The 16,491-nt window shown below is 42.6% G+C and overlaps 1 protein-coding gene across 4 annotated transcripts; it reads right to left on the bottom strand.

Moving 5' to 3' along the window:
* Positions 1 to 183: 183 nt before the first annotated feature.
* On the bottom strand, positions 184 to 15,437 carry gpat4 (glycerol-3-phosphate acyltransferase 4). Of its 4 annotated transcripts, none has more exons than XM_031897682.1 (13): positions 15,419 to 15,437; positions 8,504 to 9,300; positions 8,318 to 8,387; positions 6,751 to 7,042; positions 6,155 to 6,229; positions 4,971 to 5,060; positions 3,967 to 4,060; positions 3,753 to 3,868; positions 3,452 to 3,507; positions 3,233 to 3,318; positions 3,025 to 3,153; positions 1,279 to 1,358; positions 184 to 1,205 (listed from the first exon to the last, which is right to left on the bottom strand). In XM_031897682.1, the coding sequence occupies exons 2-13, from the start codon at positions 8,666 to 8,668 to the stop codon at positions 1,097 to 1,099; spliced, it is 1,362 nt and encodes a 453-aa protein (XP_031753542.1). In that variant the 5' UTR covers positions 8,669 to 9,300; positions 15,419 to 15,437; the 3' UTR covers positions 184 to 1,096.
* Between the last annotated feature and the right edge of the window lie 1,054 nt (positions 15,438 to 16,491).

Genomic DNA, 16,491 nt, shown 5'->3' with positions numbered 1-16,491 from the left:
GCGTTGGGCCAGTGGCCCTGTACTACTGGCCACCAAACAGGCACTCTCTGCACATATATGTAATATCCAGGCACCAGTGCTGAACCAGAGAAATGTTGTAGAAGGGTAAAGTAGGCCGATGCTATGTCAGTAAAGGATAGTAACGCAAAAGTGAACATTAGAAAACAAATATTTGATAGGCAATTAACTTTTGACAAGATATTTTATTTTCTTTTTGACTTTTATAAAAACAAAACAAGGAACATGGCCCATGCAGGACAGGGTGTAACAGACAGAAAGGGAGGCCCATGTCTGAATGAAGGTCTCAGACATGGTAGCTTCATATTGACCCATTAAAGGCTTTTTTTCTGAGGTGGGGGGGGGGGGTTGTGAATAGAAAATCTGCCGCTCTCCCTTCACGAAGAGAATTGTAAGAGATGTAACAACTGCATGAGGTGTTATTACTGTAACATAAAAATAGGTCTTTTCTGCTTCACAGAGCAAGTGTGGAGATAAAGGGTCACAGCCACAGAAGCTCTCGAGGCTTCATAGGATCTTGCTAGACTCTTTCCGTGGCAACTTCAAGGATGATAGGGCGTTCATTCAGCGTTTGTTTCTGTGGCCCTTCCATTTGTAGTGTTGGCCCAAAGCTCAGGAGAACTAATCTTTACAATATTTCATCTAAATACTGCCGGAGATGATTTTGGTTTCATGATACCTTTAGTAGACCTTGCGAGTAGGCTATAATCATGGCCCCACTGAGCCCAGAAGCAGTTCAACCCCTTCAATGCAAGGTCTTTGTGGTTCTGAAATGGTCAGTGGACCTGAGATACATCATAGTGAATGCACCTGAGATAGACACCAGAATTTCTCAGGTCTGTTAGGCGTTGCCACCAATCTATAAATAGTCTTACTGGGTCCTATGATTATTTTTTATTTGAGTGCCACAGTCCTTTGTGGACAGAAATCCAGAAAAGCTCTGGGTTCTGACAAACTAACACACCCAACTCTTAGATTCCCTCAGCCATCACTTCAAGAACTGGGTTCCTGCAGTACTCCTTGCTGTAGCTGCCATGGTATCACTGTGGCTCAGGAGCCCATTTCCCAGTCCTGTAGCTCAGGAGCGGCTGCGATTTTCCTGACTTCCGGCAATGATGCGGCTGTACACCTTCTGCTGCTCTTCTTTGAACGTGTCTTTCACCTTCTCGCGTTTCAGCCCCCCATCCCTGCAAGATAACAGTGAGTGTGAGAACTGCAGGAACAAGATAACATAGACCAGAGAATATTCCCAAGACTCACCATAGCAAATCGACAAGTCCCCCTTGGTGCGCAATGGCAGACTTCACTCTGTTAGCAAACTGTACAGCATCCTCATCCTCCTGTGAGATTGCAAACAGAAAAGAGCCTTGAGCAGGTGGTAAACATAGGGGCTCCATTTAAGTGGGTTACACACACACCCACAAACACACACACAAGGGTGCAATGTACTGTCAGGTGTCAATCCCACTGAGTCTCATAGCACTCGCTGCTGCAATAGGAGCGCAACGCGCACTGTGGGCATAAACATGGCAATTTGTGCTAGTTCTTTGACCTTTGTACACTTTCTTTCCATGTCTTTCCATAGTGAATAAGCCCTATAGAGCGCATATATAAGTGCAAAAGAGAAAAAGGTTTATTACTCAACATTTCTGTCTCAGAAACCTTTATCTGGAATAAAAAACAGGTTTCTGTGCAAGACCAAAACGAGTCATAAACCTTTTTTTTTTTTTTGCATTTACATTTTTGTTTCACAATTCTTTAAATCCTAGGACTGCTCTCTTTGTTCAAGTGTATGTTTTTTTGGTACTAGCATCCAGGTTTTGTTGCTGCAAATGGTGTGCACACACATATATATATATATATATATATATATATATATACACACACATACTGAATCAAACACAACCAGCACCAAGGGTTTTGTGGTTGAAACAAATATCAGTGTATTATAATTGCATGTACAACCTTGTTATAATACACTAATATTTATTTGAACGACAAGACCCTTGGTGTTGGTTGTGTTTGATTCAGTATCTATATGGAATTCCCTGCACAGGGGCAGCTACATGGTAGCAATTTTTGAAATGTGGTGCTGTTGTGTGGACTCATTTTCAAAGCAGAGCAAGAGACAAGAGCTTAAAGGAATATTAACAACAGGCAATGCCAATAAAAGAAATGTAAAACAGCCCTGCTAACAAATTAAGCATATTGATATCCACTAATGACTGAAGGGGCATTAGCCTGATTCTTATGGATTAAAGGGCAAGTAGACCCTCCATATCCCTGCAGAAAGATCTATGTTGGAATAGTTTTATACTATATTTCTATACAGAATATGTGAAAGAAAATGCAGTTGTCTCTGCTGTAAGACATCCCTGTTCACCTAACCAGCCCCGCAAAGAGGTCATGCCATGCACTCCTGAGCAGCTATAAGATAAGAATTAGCTATGTATACACCTTGTATAAGATCCTTATCAGATAACTTAGCTTCAGTCTGATGGGGTCCTGCCAGCTCTGCCAACTGACCCAAGACTGGTGCATGAAGAGGCAACACATTATTCTACAGCCCTGGCATGCTAGCACTTGTCAGTGCTGTAGACAGTACAAACTATGGCATTTAAAGGGTTAAAGCAAGTCTGGTCCTCTGCATGTGCCTTGAAATTGGTCAGGGTCATACAGTCAACAGTAGTGTACACTAAAAAGAGGATGATTAAGAGCAGACCTTTTATATTAAAAGAAAATCAAGGGTTAAAGGTCAGTTTGATCCTTTGGATTGCTGACTGATTTCAGTAAGCATGCAGTTTGTGGTTGGGTTACACAGGCAGATTTGCCTTTGTACAGGCAGAAATGGCATAAGCTCAAACACAGTGATCAAGCACAGTGCATTATATACAACCTGGGCATAAGGCTATGTCCTTCTGAATTACAAAGCTCATAATCCCCTCACAGAAATACAAACACTGCCATGTAGCAATATCTGTGCTTTATTATTGTATGTACACATACCTGGCGAGTCATGGGAGGCAGGTACCAAACGCTACATACTATGGCCCAGCTCGTCATCATTCGTAGAAGGTAAGTTACCATCCCATATTTACTGCTGTTCCAGAAGGCATCACCAAAGCGAGGGTCATACTGGAAAGACAAACATTGGTGAGTCTCTTATCTTAACTGTATTTAACAATCGCATTGCCTTACAGAAGCCACAACTTACCTTGATAGCTACTGGATACACGGTGGCTCCTATCTCAAAACTGCCTTTTTTAAACATCATAACGGATGTGTTGTTGATGCAAGTACCTTAAAGGAAAGAATACTCATGTAGTGTAATCATACAGTAGCTTAGCCATTCCTCCCATCACGGGATGGGCTGCCCTTAGCATAGGTTGTGAGTTAAAAATAAATGCTTTATGTTCATGCTTCCTTGCCTTACCTTCAGGGAATATAAGAATAGGCAACTTGCTCTTGTCTTGCACGTGATCTGTAAGCCTAAGGAGAGGAGCACAAAGAGAAGACTTCTATCATGGGAGAGAAAGAATAAACAATAAGAGACAACAAAACCCAACTGGAAGATGGAGAATTGTAAAGGGGAAGGCAAAGGGTAAGAAAACTGGAATGGAATAGATAGAAAGGAATAAATAAGAATATTCGTTTCATGCTACAATTGGTCAGTTCTTCACCCATAACACTATTCACCCCAGTCCTCCATGACCAGTTACTCTGTACATTCTCACCTTTTAGCGACAAGGTGTCTGTCCTTCACCTCAGACCGTTCAAACCAGACATGAGGACATGATTTCACCATGGCTCGTTGGATTACTCCCATCAGACCCCCATGAATCTGGCCCACCTACACGTGTTTACAGAAAAGATTTAAAATAAGTACTGCTCAAAGTACAGGTGGTGATGCCGCCGTCGCCACCCACCCATGGTTCTGCCACAGCTCACCATAGCATAGTATCCATCACTGGCTAGGATGATCACATCAATTGGAGATGTATGATTGGCCACACAGATTCCCCCTTTCCTGGGCCGATTCTCACTGGGAAGAGAAATACAAGAATTACATGAAAACCAGTTATTGCAATTAAGCTAAGCCAATGGTGCTGACATGGCTATTCAAACAAAGAAATAAAATAGAGTTAGTCTCTCCTAAAAAGAAGCAACCTGCACTTCCAATTTTAGAAGCTGGCCAAGGCTTTATCATGTGATAGATTCAGCACTATACACCCTACACTATGTAACCCTCTGGGCGAACTGCTGAGAGCCCTAGCTTGACAAGCAAATAAATACAAGCAGAAGTTAACAGACTGAATACTTCAGGCCATCACAGTTACACTTCTTGGGGACAAAATTCTTAAAGAACAACTAAAGCCTAACTAAAGTAGGGCAGAAATTTTGAACATTATGTTCTTCTGTATCAGTCCAAGGCAACCACAGCCCTTTAGCAGGGAAGCTCTGTGCCCCCAAAGATGCCCCAGTAGCCCCCTATCTTCTTTTTTGCTGATTCCCTGCACATACTCTGTGCTGCTGTCACTTTCCTGAGCTTAGGGCCCCACTCAAAATATACATGTCACAATATTAGTAAATAATACAGATTATTACTGCATGGCAGCTCAGAAACCAGTGCAATTAGCATCAGGAATTAATAATCAGCCCTGTAGCATCACCCTCTATAATAGCCAAAGCTCATTTTCTGCTTAATAATTTGGTACAACTCCTAAGGTCAGCTTCTTCGAACAGCCGCCCAGAGCCCACTGAGCATGTGAGTGTCACAGACACTTCTAACAGATCCCAGTATGGTGATCCCCTGTGACAACTTTGAAGTACTAGTTGCTATACGGTACACAAATAAAAGCACTCTGCATTTGATTAAATGTAACACAGTGTGCTTTGATGATAAACATTCTGCAACAAAATCATACATGCTTTTATCAGTGTGTGTAACATACCTGCCATGATAGGTAATAATAGCAGTGAGGGCACGCACACAGATCCGGTAACACATCAGGTGAACATGCTTACTTAGGAACTCCTTAAACCTACAAGAGGATGGTAGAACTTGCATAACATTTAAAGAACAATACAATACTGAATTTTCTCACTAGTACACTAAAAATGCCCTATAAGACATGGATGATTGCCCTTAAAACACGTGCTGACTCACTTATCACCCCACTTACCCTTCGGGGTAAATTCACTCTTTGCACATCTCTACAATCTCCCTGATTTTATGACATGGCTCCAGATAAGAGTAAAAAAAAAACTAGAGGATCTAAATCTTAACCCAAGCTTTGCCTCACACCAAGATCTGCAGAGACTCCAATACAACACTTTATGCTCTGCTCCCCCTTCATTTGATTGAGTGTATAATTTATAGGTGACAGTTATAGCAGGGCATACACCAGGACCACTGTGAAGGCTCCCACTGTTTATTGGGAGAGCTAGAGGAGCTCATTCCCACCACAGCAGCCAGAATTAAAACTATGATCCCTCTTATTCTAAAAGGCAATTATAATAAGATAAACAGTAGATTTCTGGTGGATGCTGTTCTACCCTTAGTCAATGTACACAGGGAGTGGGAACAACATTTAACAAAATTTGGGGGCCATGGACTGGAGATTCCAACAATATGATGTAATTGTGAACCCAATATTGCTAAAGTTACATATATTGCTCTTCCACCTCCAGGATTTATGAAATAGACCAGCAGGCACACACAAGGCTATTGCCACCATGTTCAAAGCCAAGCATTGGCTGAAGTGGTGGTAAAGTCTTTGAGAGCAGTGCAGACTTGTTCTCTGGAGTATTGACTTGCCCTTTATCATCTGGCAGTCTGTCGAATCAGCCTGGGTTTGGCTGGTAACAGAAGAATTCTACCTGCCTTAATACAGAATGCTTACGCCAAAGTATGGTGAAGGACAGAAAATTCTGAGGCTGTTTGGTTTGGGCTAGGACCCCAGGTTCAAGTAAAAGCAAGTGTTAATGCTGAATTATCCAATAACCTTTTCTTACAATTCCCTACTATGGCTTACTTTAAGTCTTCTCTGAAATCTACCACCATTATTGTATCTGTTCATAGAAGTTGAAGACATACGACATGCAGGAAGAAGTAAATGAAACAGCTTGCACAAACCTTCCATTTGGCAGGAACCCCACTACAGTAGTGCCGATAACCAGGAGACTGACCCCTGTAATAGCAAGAGCAACCCTAAAGACAGGGGGAGAGAATGATTGAGACTGTTAATAAGTTTCCCTTCTTATGTTTCCGACAGACAAACACGCTGCAAGCAAATGAAGCCCACAATATTAGGTGCATAAAAGCCGTGATTTATTAGGCTAAGTACATACTAACCCAAAAGTGTGACAAGTCTGCTTTATAATCAGTAAAGAAACCAAATTAAGGACTCTATAAAACCAAAGTTTTTTTCTATTGCAATTGGTCCTATTGCTATTACAGTCAAAATCTCACTGGGAGTAATGGTACAGTGGCACCTGAATCAAATGGATTCTATGGCCCAAGTGATGCAGCACATCCAATGGCCACATAAGGCTGACCAGGATGTACTGTGCTGCTGTAAACAATGGCAATTAGCCCCACTGCAGCCAATAGAATAATAATGCCTGTCTGAACATACCTGTGGGGCCACACTTACATGCTGTGTTATACACAACTGCCTGCTAAATAGTGATACAATATGGATTTCCCAGGCAAAGTGTCATAGCAGTTACCTGAGGGGTAGCAAGAAGGTGTAACGCACTAGCATGCCCAGTCCCCACAGTACAGTGAGTCGGAGACTGATGTGCTGAAAGTTGTAGTTGGTTCTAGTAAGTAGGTTCCAGGTCTCCAATTCTTCACCTGAAAAGCGTTGGGTCACCTCATCGTCCACGATGCTCTCCATGCCCTGCCGACAGAAGTAAAAGATGTCCGACAATTCAAACTCTGGCCTGTCCAAGGAGCGCCCATTGCCACGCAGCTCCCAGATTCCTTCCTCAAAGGAAGTGCTTTCCTTGGCAATAATTCCTGGGGGTGAAAAGGGCAAATATAGGAGGACCACACGGCAAAGGAACCAACAAGATGAACCAAATAAAATACAGATACAAAGGAGGAGACAGGTGCAGTGCGAAAATAACAGAATTTTTAAGAGCAGAAAAAGTGATGAGGAAAAGAGCAGATGGTAAGCAGAGAAGCCAGAACAAAAAGTGATGGAAAAAAATGATGAATAAAAGAACAAGCTATGGCTGGTGCTCCAGGTATGAATAAATAGAACAAAGGGGAAAACAATAACATTTTCTCCCCAATAAAAATATTATCAAAGTTACTATTGCTTCCCAGCAGTCCACAATATAAGGATAAACTGATATCAAGATCACAAATAATGTCATCTCAAAAGAACTCCAAACAGACCTTGCATCATTCCCACAAAAATCCAACAGGCACAAAAGTCTGAAAATTGAAGGAACCAAATAGGTGTTTGTGAGGGGGTTGTTTGGGAAGAGCGATGAAGGGGAATTTTTAATTGTGTGGGTGAAGTTCTTGGGGCTAAAGAGATTTCAGGGGCATTCTGATTATTAGGGCACATAGAAGCAACAAGCCTTTTCGAGTGTTCCACGACCTCGTTTGGAATCGGGGGAAGTTAGGCACTTGCCATTCAGTTAAGAAAGGTGATTTCTCACATGGTTACAAAATTCAACATGAGTAGTAACATTCACATTTTGAAACATTTAGTATTGGCAGAAGTGGGTATGTTTGCTGCCAATGCGCCTGCCTTCTACCTTTGGCTAAATGGAAAGTAGCACACTGCGTTTACTATAGGCAGGAATACAATTATTTCCTCACTTCCTGATCTATCTGAGGTTCCCTTATGGATTCAAAATCATTTTTTACCCCACGCTAGTTTAATTCTTATACGAGTGGAGAGAATACATATGGGAATTTTAATGTGATTAATAAAAGCTACGTTTTAGCTCTATCCTGGGACTTTTCTGATTTTTGTGGGAAAGGTGCAGGGTCTGTTTGGAGTTCTTTTCAGATTACAATATTTGTGATCTTGATTTCAGTATATTTGTATTTAATACACCTCATGCTCATTACCCAATCACTTTGCAAGGACTCAATACTCTGGTGTGGGGGGTGCGACCATCCTCTTAGTTATTTAAAATACCCACTATTATAAAGCACACAAGCATACGGCAGAAAGAAACTCACCAGTTTCTCCAGAAAGAACCAGTACAATGTAAACACAATTGACATTCATATACACATGAGCTATGCACATGTAGACAGATATATACATACCATTACTTAGAGGCTTATATAGAGCATGGCTGTTCTCCTTTATTCCTCTCTCAATACGTAAGGTTGCCCACTGCAGGAAACAGACATATCACATGGGGTGAAATTGGAATGTATACCCACAAACTGCAGAAGGCCTACTATTTATCTGGAATGTTATATAGACATGGTATTATACAATAGACTCACCGTGAAAATCCGAAGCAGCGTCTTCATATACAGCCTGCGGATGCCAAACGATACACCAAATATAGCAGGGACGATGATAAACACAAGGAGGAGAGTGAACCACAGAGTGAGGGAGAGCCCCAGGAGGATGCATATGACACTATCAAATGGGAGCAGGGAGCTCATCGTGAGTGGAGAAAAGAAGAGGAACAAGCAGGGGGATTACGCACAGAACAGATACCAGATGCTGGTACTTTCCTTTTCTTGTTACTGTAGTGCTCCTTGTCACTTCTTTCTGTAGGACAGCGTTGAGAACATAATGGTGCTCATTGCAGATCTATGAAGCCCCTCTTAGTGATGCAGCCAGGTACTGAAAGGAGCTTCCACTCGCCGAGTTAGTGAAGGATTTCTGCTGCCAGTTGTGGGCTATAAGGTCACAGCAGTGCAGTAAAGAGAATGCCTCTTCTCCAAAGCTTTGGTATGGATGCTTCAGTGTGTATGTTTATGTCTTCATGTAGTGCTTTTTGGCAGAAGTCTTACACTGAGCTCCTACCTAAGGTGTCCATTTTTTTTGTAAAACTGTCCAAGGCAATATTTCCCCATCTATAACTGCCAGGGCACACTCTCCAAGGCTTTAGCTGAGGTAGTGGCAGTCAGAGTGAACTCTCCAGTCCAATGCCTTTCACCTAGTTCTGATACAGGCATCCCTCGGTGACCAGTGTTTGAGGAGTGTTGGGTTCCTCCCCAGCAGGGCATACGCTGGTTGCAGCGGTGCCACCCTCCTCCTCCTCCTTCTGGGCAGCAATGCAATTGCCAACCTGTAAGAGATAGACACAGACAGCCGGCTGAGGGACAGCAGCCAAGAGTCAGGGTCAAAAGGAGAAAGATGAAGAAATACAAAGAAAGCGCCCGTTAGAAAGAGGAAAAAGTGAGCGAGTGCCTGTGGCACCCTATAGACGTCACAGTGTGTGAGTTTCCGTCATATGCAGAGCAGGAGAGCTCATCCCTCCACTCTGGAGTCACAATATTTATGCTTGTGTGTGTGTGCAAGTGTCACTGGGTACATGTCAAGTCACATTTCTAAATGTCACAGTAGTCCCAGAAGTTCTCTCTTACTAAATATATATGCAGCTTATCTTATATACTGCAAGACTCTCCCCTTTAACTACATGATTTCTAAATTAAAAATGTACTTTTAGCATATAAAAAAAATGTTAGCAACTTTTCAATGGGACCAGTTACTAGGGTAAATTAAGCCCTAGCAACCACACTAAACTGGAGCAGCTGAAAATGACAAGATGGGAATCACTGAAGCCCATTAAAGCACAAGGGATCAGAAATGCAGCACAAGGAAGAATTTACAAGCAGCAGAGAGAGGGGGATATTTTACATATTCTATATGCTATTTTTATTTTATATTTATAAGAAATGAAGATAAACAGCTGCCCACCATCATTGGATGCAGCAGTTAGACGCCCCACTGCCAAGTCAGGGCACCCCTGCTGACTATTATTAAAGGCCATAAAAGGATAGCTGCTTGCTTCTTATTCTTCCTCTTCTTATTCTTTTAACTATGTTACTATGTTACAAGAATAAGAAGAGGAAGAATAAGAAGCAAGCAGCTATCCTTTTATGGCCTTTAACCCAGTTGTCTTTATTGTTTTCCTTTGTGCTTTGGGTTGGGGAATCATTCACACTTTATGCAACTTCCCTTGTGACATATGTCTAACACTGTATTAGTGTAAAATGTCTACCATTAAAATTGCTCATTTCCCCACAATAAACTTGTGTTCTCTCCAATGTTATAAAAATGTATTGGCTCCTATCCAGCCCAGACTCCTATTCCTGCAATGCCTTGCACAGAGCCACTAGTAGCAGCTACTTGTCATGGCTACAGAAACAGACAATGCTGATCATTTACAGGTATGGGATCCCTTATCAGGAAACCAGTTATCCAGAAAGTTCCGAATTACGGAAAGGCCGTCTCCCATAGACTCAATTATAAGCAAATAATTCTAATTTTTTAAAATGATTTCCTTTTTCTCTCTAATAATAAAACAGTATCTTGTACTTGATCCCAACTAAGATATAATTACCCCTTATTGGGGGCAGAACAGCCCTATTGGGTTTATTTAATGGTTAAATGATTCCCTTTTCTCTGTAATAATAAAACAGTACCTTGTACTTGATCCCAACTAAGATATAATTAATCCTTATTAGAGGCAAAACAAGCCTATTGGGTTTATTCAATATTTAAATTATTTTTAGTAGACTTAAGTTATTGAGATCCAAATTACAGAAAGATCCCTTATCCAGAAAACCCTGGGTCCCGAGCATTCTGGATAACAGGTCCTATACCTGTTCTGTAATTGTCTCTATGTGTGTTTTAGCAGAGGCTATTCTCGGTATTATCTATGGCAGGGTATTTTCTGGCATCTAGTAGCCATGACAAGTGGCTGCTACTAAGTAGCTCCGTGTGTCCTCACCCTAAGGGCTCTGGCACACGGGGAGATTAGTCGCCCGCGACAAATCTCCCTGTGCGCGGGCGACTAATCTCCCCGGATTGCCATCCCACCGGCGAAAATGTAAGTCGCCGGTGGGATTGCACACGCTGCGCAGGCGATTTTGGCAAATCGCCGAAAATGCCTCACGAGGCAACTGCCGGTGGGATGGTAGTTCGGGGAGATTACTCGCCCGTGACAAGGGAGATTTGTCGCGGGCGACTAATCTCCCCGTGTGCCAGAGCCCTAACAATGTTTCAGTTAGCACCCTAACAATGTTTCAGTTAGCAGAACCTGCAATGTAGGGAATGTAATTCCATTTACAAATCACAAATAATGAATGTTTACCTATATGCGAGTTTAGAAATGTGATGAAACTGATAACAAAGTGACTTTATAGAATCTAAGATACTGGAGAGATAATCTTTCATCAGAAGATAAGGATCAAAGTACAAAGTTTAAACAAAGGAACATAAGTGGAATGAAGTACAAGCTCAAGAATCACATGAGATCTGGTGGCCAATCATTATACATCTCCTGCTGAACTCATTGCCCTCCTGCATCTCAGCTCTGAGAGGTCAGACATGCAGAAGAATTGCCCCACACTCTGCTAGTTAATAAGTAACTACATAAGCTCCTGGGTTTGGGGAGGGTTCGGAGACTCGGCCAACAGAATTAAGCAGTGACCCAGGCACAGAGCCAGTGCTACTAACACAAACACTCCATAGAAATGATTAAAAAGAATGGGGGAGACTGCCAAAAAGATCAGCTGACCCAAGTTGCAATAGACAGGGACAAGAAGGAAGATATCACCTTATTTTAAAGCTGCTATTCTGTATTAGCAAACTGGGGTGTGTATATATATGTGTGAGGGCCTTAAAAGGTTTTGTTGTGGGTCTCTCAGATATATACTGTTATAATTAAACATTAAAAAGGTAGATGGATATAAAGGGTGGAGCTACGTGGTGGTAGTGGTCCTGTCAGCCCTAGAGTGGCAGTGTAATGACAACGAGTAAGCCGGGAATTTGATTTGAGATGAGTTAAGGGGGGCAGGCAAGTTGTGGGCCAGTTATTTGGCAAACTGCATGACTGCGGGAAATATGATATCAAACTGATGATGTCATACACAGCAGTCTATGGAACCAATAGGAGGGCCACAACCAGTGCATAGGTTGCCAGCCGGACAGCCTTTGTCTAGAGCAGGGACCCCCAAACTTTTTTTACTCCTGAGCCACACAAGCATGAAAAAGTTCTTTGGGGGTGCCAAATAAGACCTGTGGCTATTTGTTAGCCCCATGGGGACTACTAGCCTGCAGGAGGCTCTGCTTGGGGTAAAACTGTGTCTATGTGCTTCCAAAACTTGTCTCCAAGCCAGAAATGTATAAATGGCACCTACTTTGTGCCACTGGGAGCAACATCCAAGGGGGAGGTAAGCAACATGTTACTCCTGAGCCACTGGTTGGGGATCACTGGGCTACATAATAAAAAGGTGTTAATAAAGGAAAATACCCCCCCCCCCCAGGGATATTTGGTTTCACCCTGCTGTGAGAAGCTGGAGCCTCAGTGACTAACGGGACAGGGAGGTGCAGCAACATGAGGAGAAGACTAGCCTAGAACACGTTTATACAGTGAGGAGCCCAGGACACTCGCCCAACCCCACCAATATAACGGGTATATCCTGTACCAATGAAACGCCTCTGCCCCAGGGCTGCCAGCTGCTGCCCAACTCCCGGCCCCGTTAGCGCTAGAAAGGGGAGTTGTACTACCGCAGGGCGGCCACAACTTCCCAGGCTACACCGCGGTGCCGGCAGCCCCTGCCTGTGTACGTGTCACAGTGTTGCGGTTGCTACCCGAATCGCAGCTCCCGACACCTACCTCCTGCCTTTGCGGGCCCCCGGCTTCTCCCGTGACGTCAGCGCCGCTTCATTCCAACTTCCCGCGATATCGTGGGAGAAAGAGAAGCAAACGAGAGAGAGGGGGGGGAGGAGCGGCTACCATAGAGAGCATCGAGAGAGAGAGAAAGGGCTATAGGGAGACGGGCAGCGAAAGCGCGACCCCTTGCGTTAGAAATGATGCACTACAAGCAGATAATCTCTTCTGGTTTCGCAGGCAGAACTATGAAACGCAGGACTGGGTCCTCGATTTTTTTCATTCTTTTTGAGAAAAAATTGTATTTTTTTTTAATGTATATAACTTTTCGTAATGTCCACAATAATTTTGTTAAAATTCCACAACTTTTTTATGGTTTTCATTAACTTCCACAAAAAAAGTCATATTTTTCGCAAAGACTACGACCATTTCGGAATTCATTCAAGCTTTGGTATTGTGACTATCTTTTGGCCAGGTTGGATCTGTAGAGTGACACTGAGTCCTATGCATTGAAGTTTTCAAAGCCAGAAAGGTTTTTCACGCCGTTTACGAACGTTCGGATCCAAAAATTTTGTCACGCAACCATGATATTTTCATATCATATATAAAAGAATTTCTGTGACATTTTCGATCATCAGAAATTATCGTGGTTACTCCGAATTTTTTCCAATTGTGATTTTAACCACCCAAAAATCGTGGTTTAATGAATGGGCCCCTTAATGACTGGGGTTTATCGCACCTCTACCACCTACAGCTCCCACCTTACTCCCAGTGATTGTAGCTTTAGTTATACTTTAAAATGTTGGGAGGACTGGATTATGATTGCTAACATGCTACGCTGGGCTGGCACTTCTCTTGTTTCAAAGGGATTTAAAATAGGCCCTGGTATTTCAAGTACACAGAGGCCCAAACAGCCCCACCAGCCCAATAAATAGTGAGTGTCTATGGCATCTTACAGCAGCCCCTCTGGCATTTGCCAGAACCCACAGATTGCCAGTCCGGCCTGGTACTGGCCGTACCTTACTGTAGAATACACTGCCCCCATGGTCTTGCTGCTTTCCATGCACTGTATGTAAGTCAACAAAGGAGTTCTGTGCTGTGCATGGACTAAGCAGAGCTGTGCACAAAATGCCTCTAAAAATAGATGAATATAGCAGAGCAATGTTTAAAAAGAGACATATAGAATAAGTTTCACTCTGGGCTAAAAATGATCAATATCTGCAAGGGGGTTTGAGATCACTGCCATAGATCCTCTCTTGTTCCTGTTTCAAATGAAACAGGAACAAGAAGCACAGTAGGAGGGGGATAGCCAATCACAACCCTGCATTCACGCAAGCAAAGATAGGCTTCAGTTCACTATCAGGTGTGTCGTTATCAAATCAGTGTGCTGAGTGCCACTGGCATCCCTGGAAGTGGAACAAATGAGAGGGGCAAGTAAAATATATACAGTAAAGTATGTTCCTTCTGTATTTAAAAGAGTATAATGCACTGGCACATTTTGTTTTTTACACAATGTCTCCTTTAATACAGCAGTGCCCATGGAAGGTCATTATTTTTCTCTGTGTGGGGGCATATAACTGAGTGCCCAGCTAGATAGATAAACATAACTGCTTTAAAGGTTTCAATCCAAGAACTTTTCTAATATGTGGGCAAATAGTAAACAACTGTTCCTCCCTCCTTTTATTGCATTCAAAATTGCCTGCCAGCTGTAACAGCCAGATTTAAAGTTCCAAGAAATATTGTCAACATTGGCAACTTGACAAATTGTAAGAAAGCTGCTTCTCCCAATAAGACATTATTATTATTTATGAATAAAAATAATAATAATAATAACAACAGTGTAAAGAGGTTGTTCACCTTGAAATTAACTGATGTAGACAGTGATATTCTGAAACAATTTTCAGTTGGTCTTCATTTTTTTATTTGTGTGGTTTTTGAATAATATCTTTTTTTTGGTTCAGCAGATTTTCAGCAGCTATCTGGTTGCTAGGGTCCAAATTACCCTAACAACAAGGCAGTTGTGTGAATGAGAGACTGAAAGATAAATAGAAAGGTAAGTAGTAAAAAGTAACAATATAATTGTAGTGTCACAGAGCAATAGGTTTTGTTTGGCTACTGGGGTCAGTGACCCATATCTGAAAGCTGGAACCCCAGTAGCCAAACGAAACCTATTGCTTTGTGAGGCTACAATGATATTGTTACTTTCTAAAACAAAAATCAATTAATAATAGGACATTTTACAACAGATATAGCACTCAATAGTAAGAAATCCAAGTCGGGCTTGGGACTTGAGAAACAATAGGTTAGCTGAAAGCAGTTCTAATGTGTAGCGCTGGCTCTTTCTGAAAGCTCAGACTCAGGCACAATGCACTGAGATGGCGCCTACACACCAATATTACAGCTAAATACATTTGTTGGTTCAAGAATAAAATTTTAAATGGCAGAGTGAATTATTTGCGATGTAAACAGTATAATTTAGAGATAAAAAGTACCCAAAAAATCATGACAGAATCTCACTACGGAAAGTCACAAAGCAGAGTTTCTCAGAGTGAGAACCCAGACTTACTTGTCAGACTCAATGCTCAATCTAGCAAGGTGCAGGCAGATTCTGCTGTTCCTTCTCCACAGCTGGTTGCATTCAAACCATTCTCCTTACTATATTCTCTCCAGGCGTAATAAGAGTACAACAAGAATGTTTGCAGACAAGTTAAACCTAATTGTAACCTTTAAGGAGATGTTTCAGATGGGCGAGGCACAGGCGTTGGCAATGACTGCCAAAAAACAATAGAACAGAACCAGCAAATAGCATACAAGGATTAACACATGGACGTCCTATCAATATGTAGTGGTAAAGTGAAGTGCTGTGGCAAACAGGGCTGGAATTAGGGGTAGGCAGAAGAAGCATGACCTAGGGCACAACAATGAGAGGGCACCAGGCACATACCTTTTCCATGTATCTACCTCTAGCTCTGGACCTTGGTATGGGGACCTAATTCCCCACTTCCTCTATTAGTCGCTGTCATCTCCCACACATGCATGCAGGGGCAGGCCAAGCAGACCGGGCAACCTAGGCAACCCTGTTGGCCACCTTGCCCCTGCACCTCCCCCCCCCCCTCGCGTGTGCTTCAGCACACATGCGCAGTTTCGTTGGGGCAGGAGGGATTCCTGCCTGGTGTCCCCAATCGTTGCACCCTAGGCAGGTGCCTCCTCTGCCTACCCCTAGTTCCGGCCCTGCATGCACGCCCCCCACACGTGCACGCCCCCCATGTGACAAGACGCACACCTCTGCTGGAAGAAGTCGATTGTGGGTGCCTTTGCTTGGGCGCCCTTGGAGCTTTGCCCAGCACTGGTTGTAAAGTGTTTTACCATACATAAATGTTCATTAAGATATGTTTGACTTTTCCTTTTTTGGCCAAAATGATCTGCAGGAGCTGCTGTTGTTACTCCTTCATTATATTAGTGTATAAACTGCAAATACCTTCCATTTTTTTTTTTTGGCTTAGTTTATTTTATATTGCAATTTTACATAGAAATACAAAGCACTTTTCCTCTGTATATTGTAGGCACCAAACAAGCGGATCATTCCCCGATATGCCCAAGTGCAGGTGGCAATATTGCATTGATCCACAGGGGAGCTTC

This window comes from Xenopus tropicalis, chromosome 3, assembly GCF_000004195.4.
Source record: "Xenopus tropicalis strain Nigerian chromosome 3, UCB_Xtro_10.0, whole genome shotgun sequence".
Lineage (NCBI taxonomy): Eukaryota > Metazoa > Chordata > Amphibia > Anura > Pipidae > Xenopus > Xenopus tropicalis.
The sequence above is the reverse complement of the archived record's forward strand: the minus strand, read 5'-3'. Positions and strand labels throughout refer to the sequence as shown.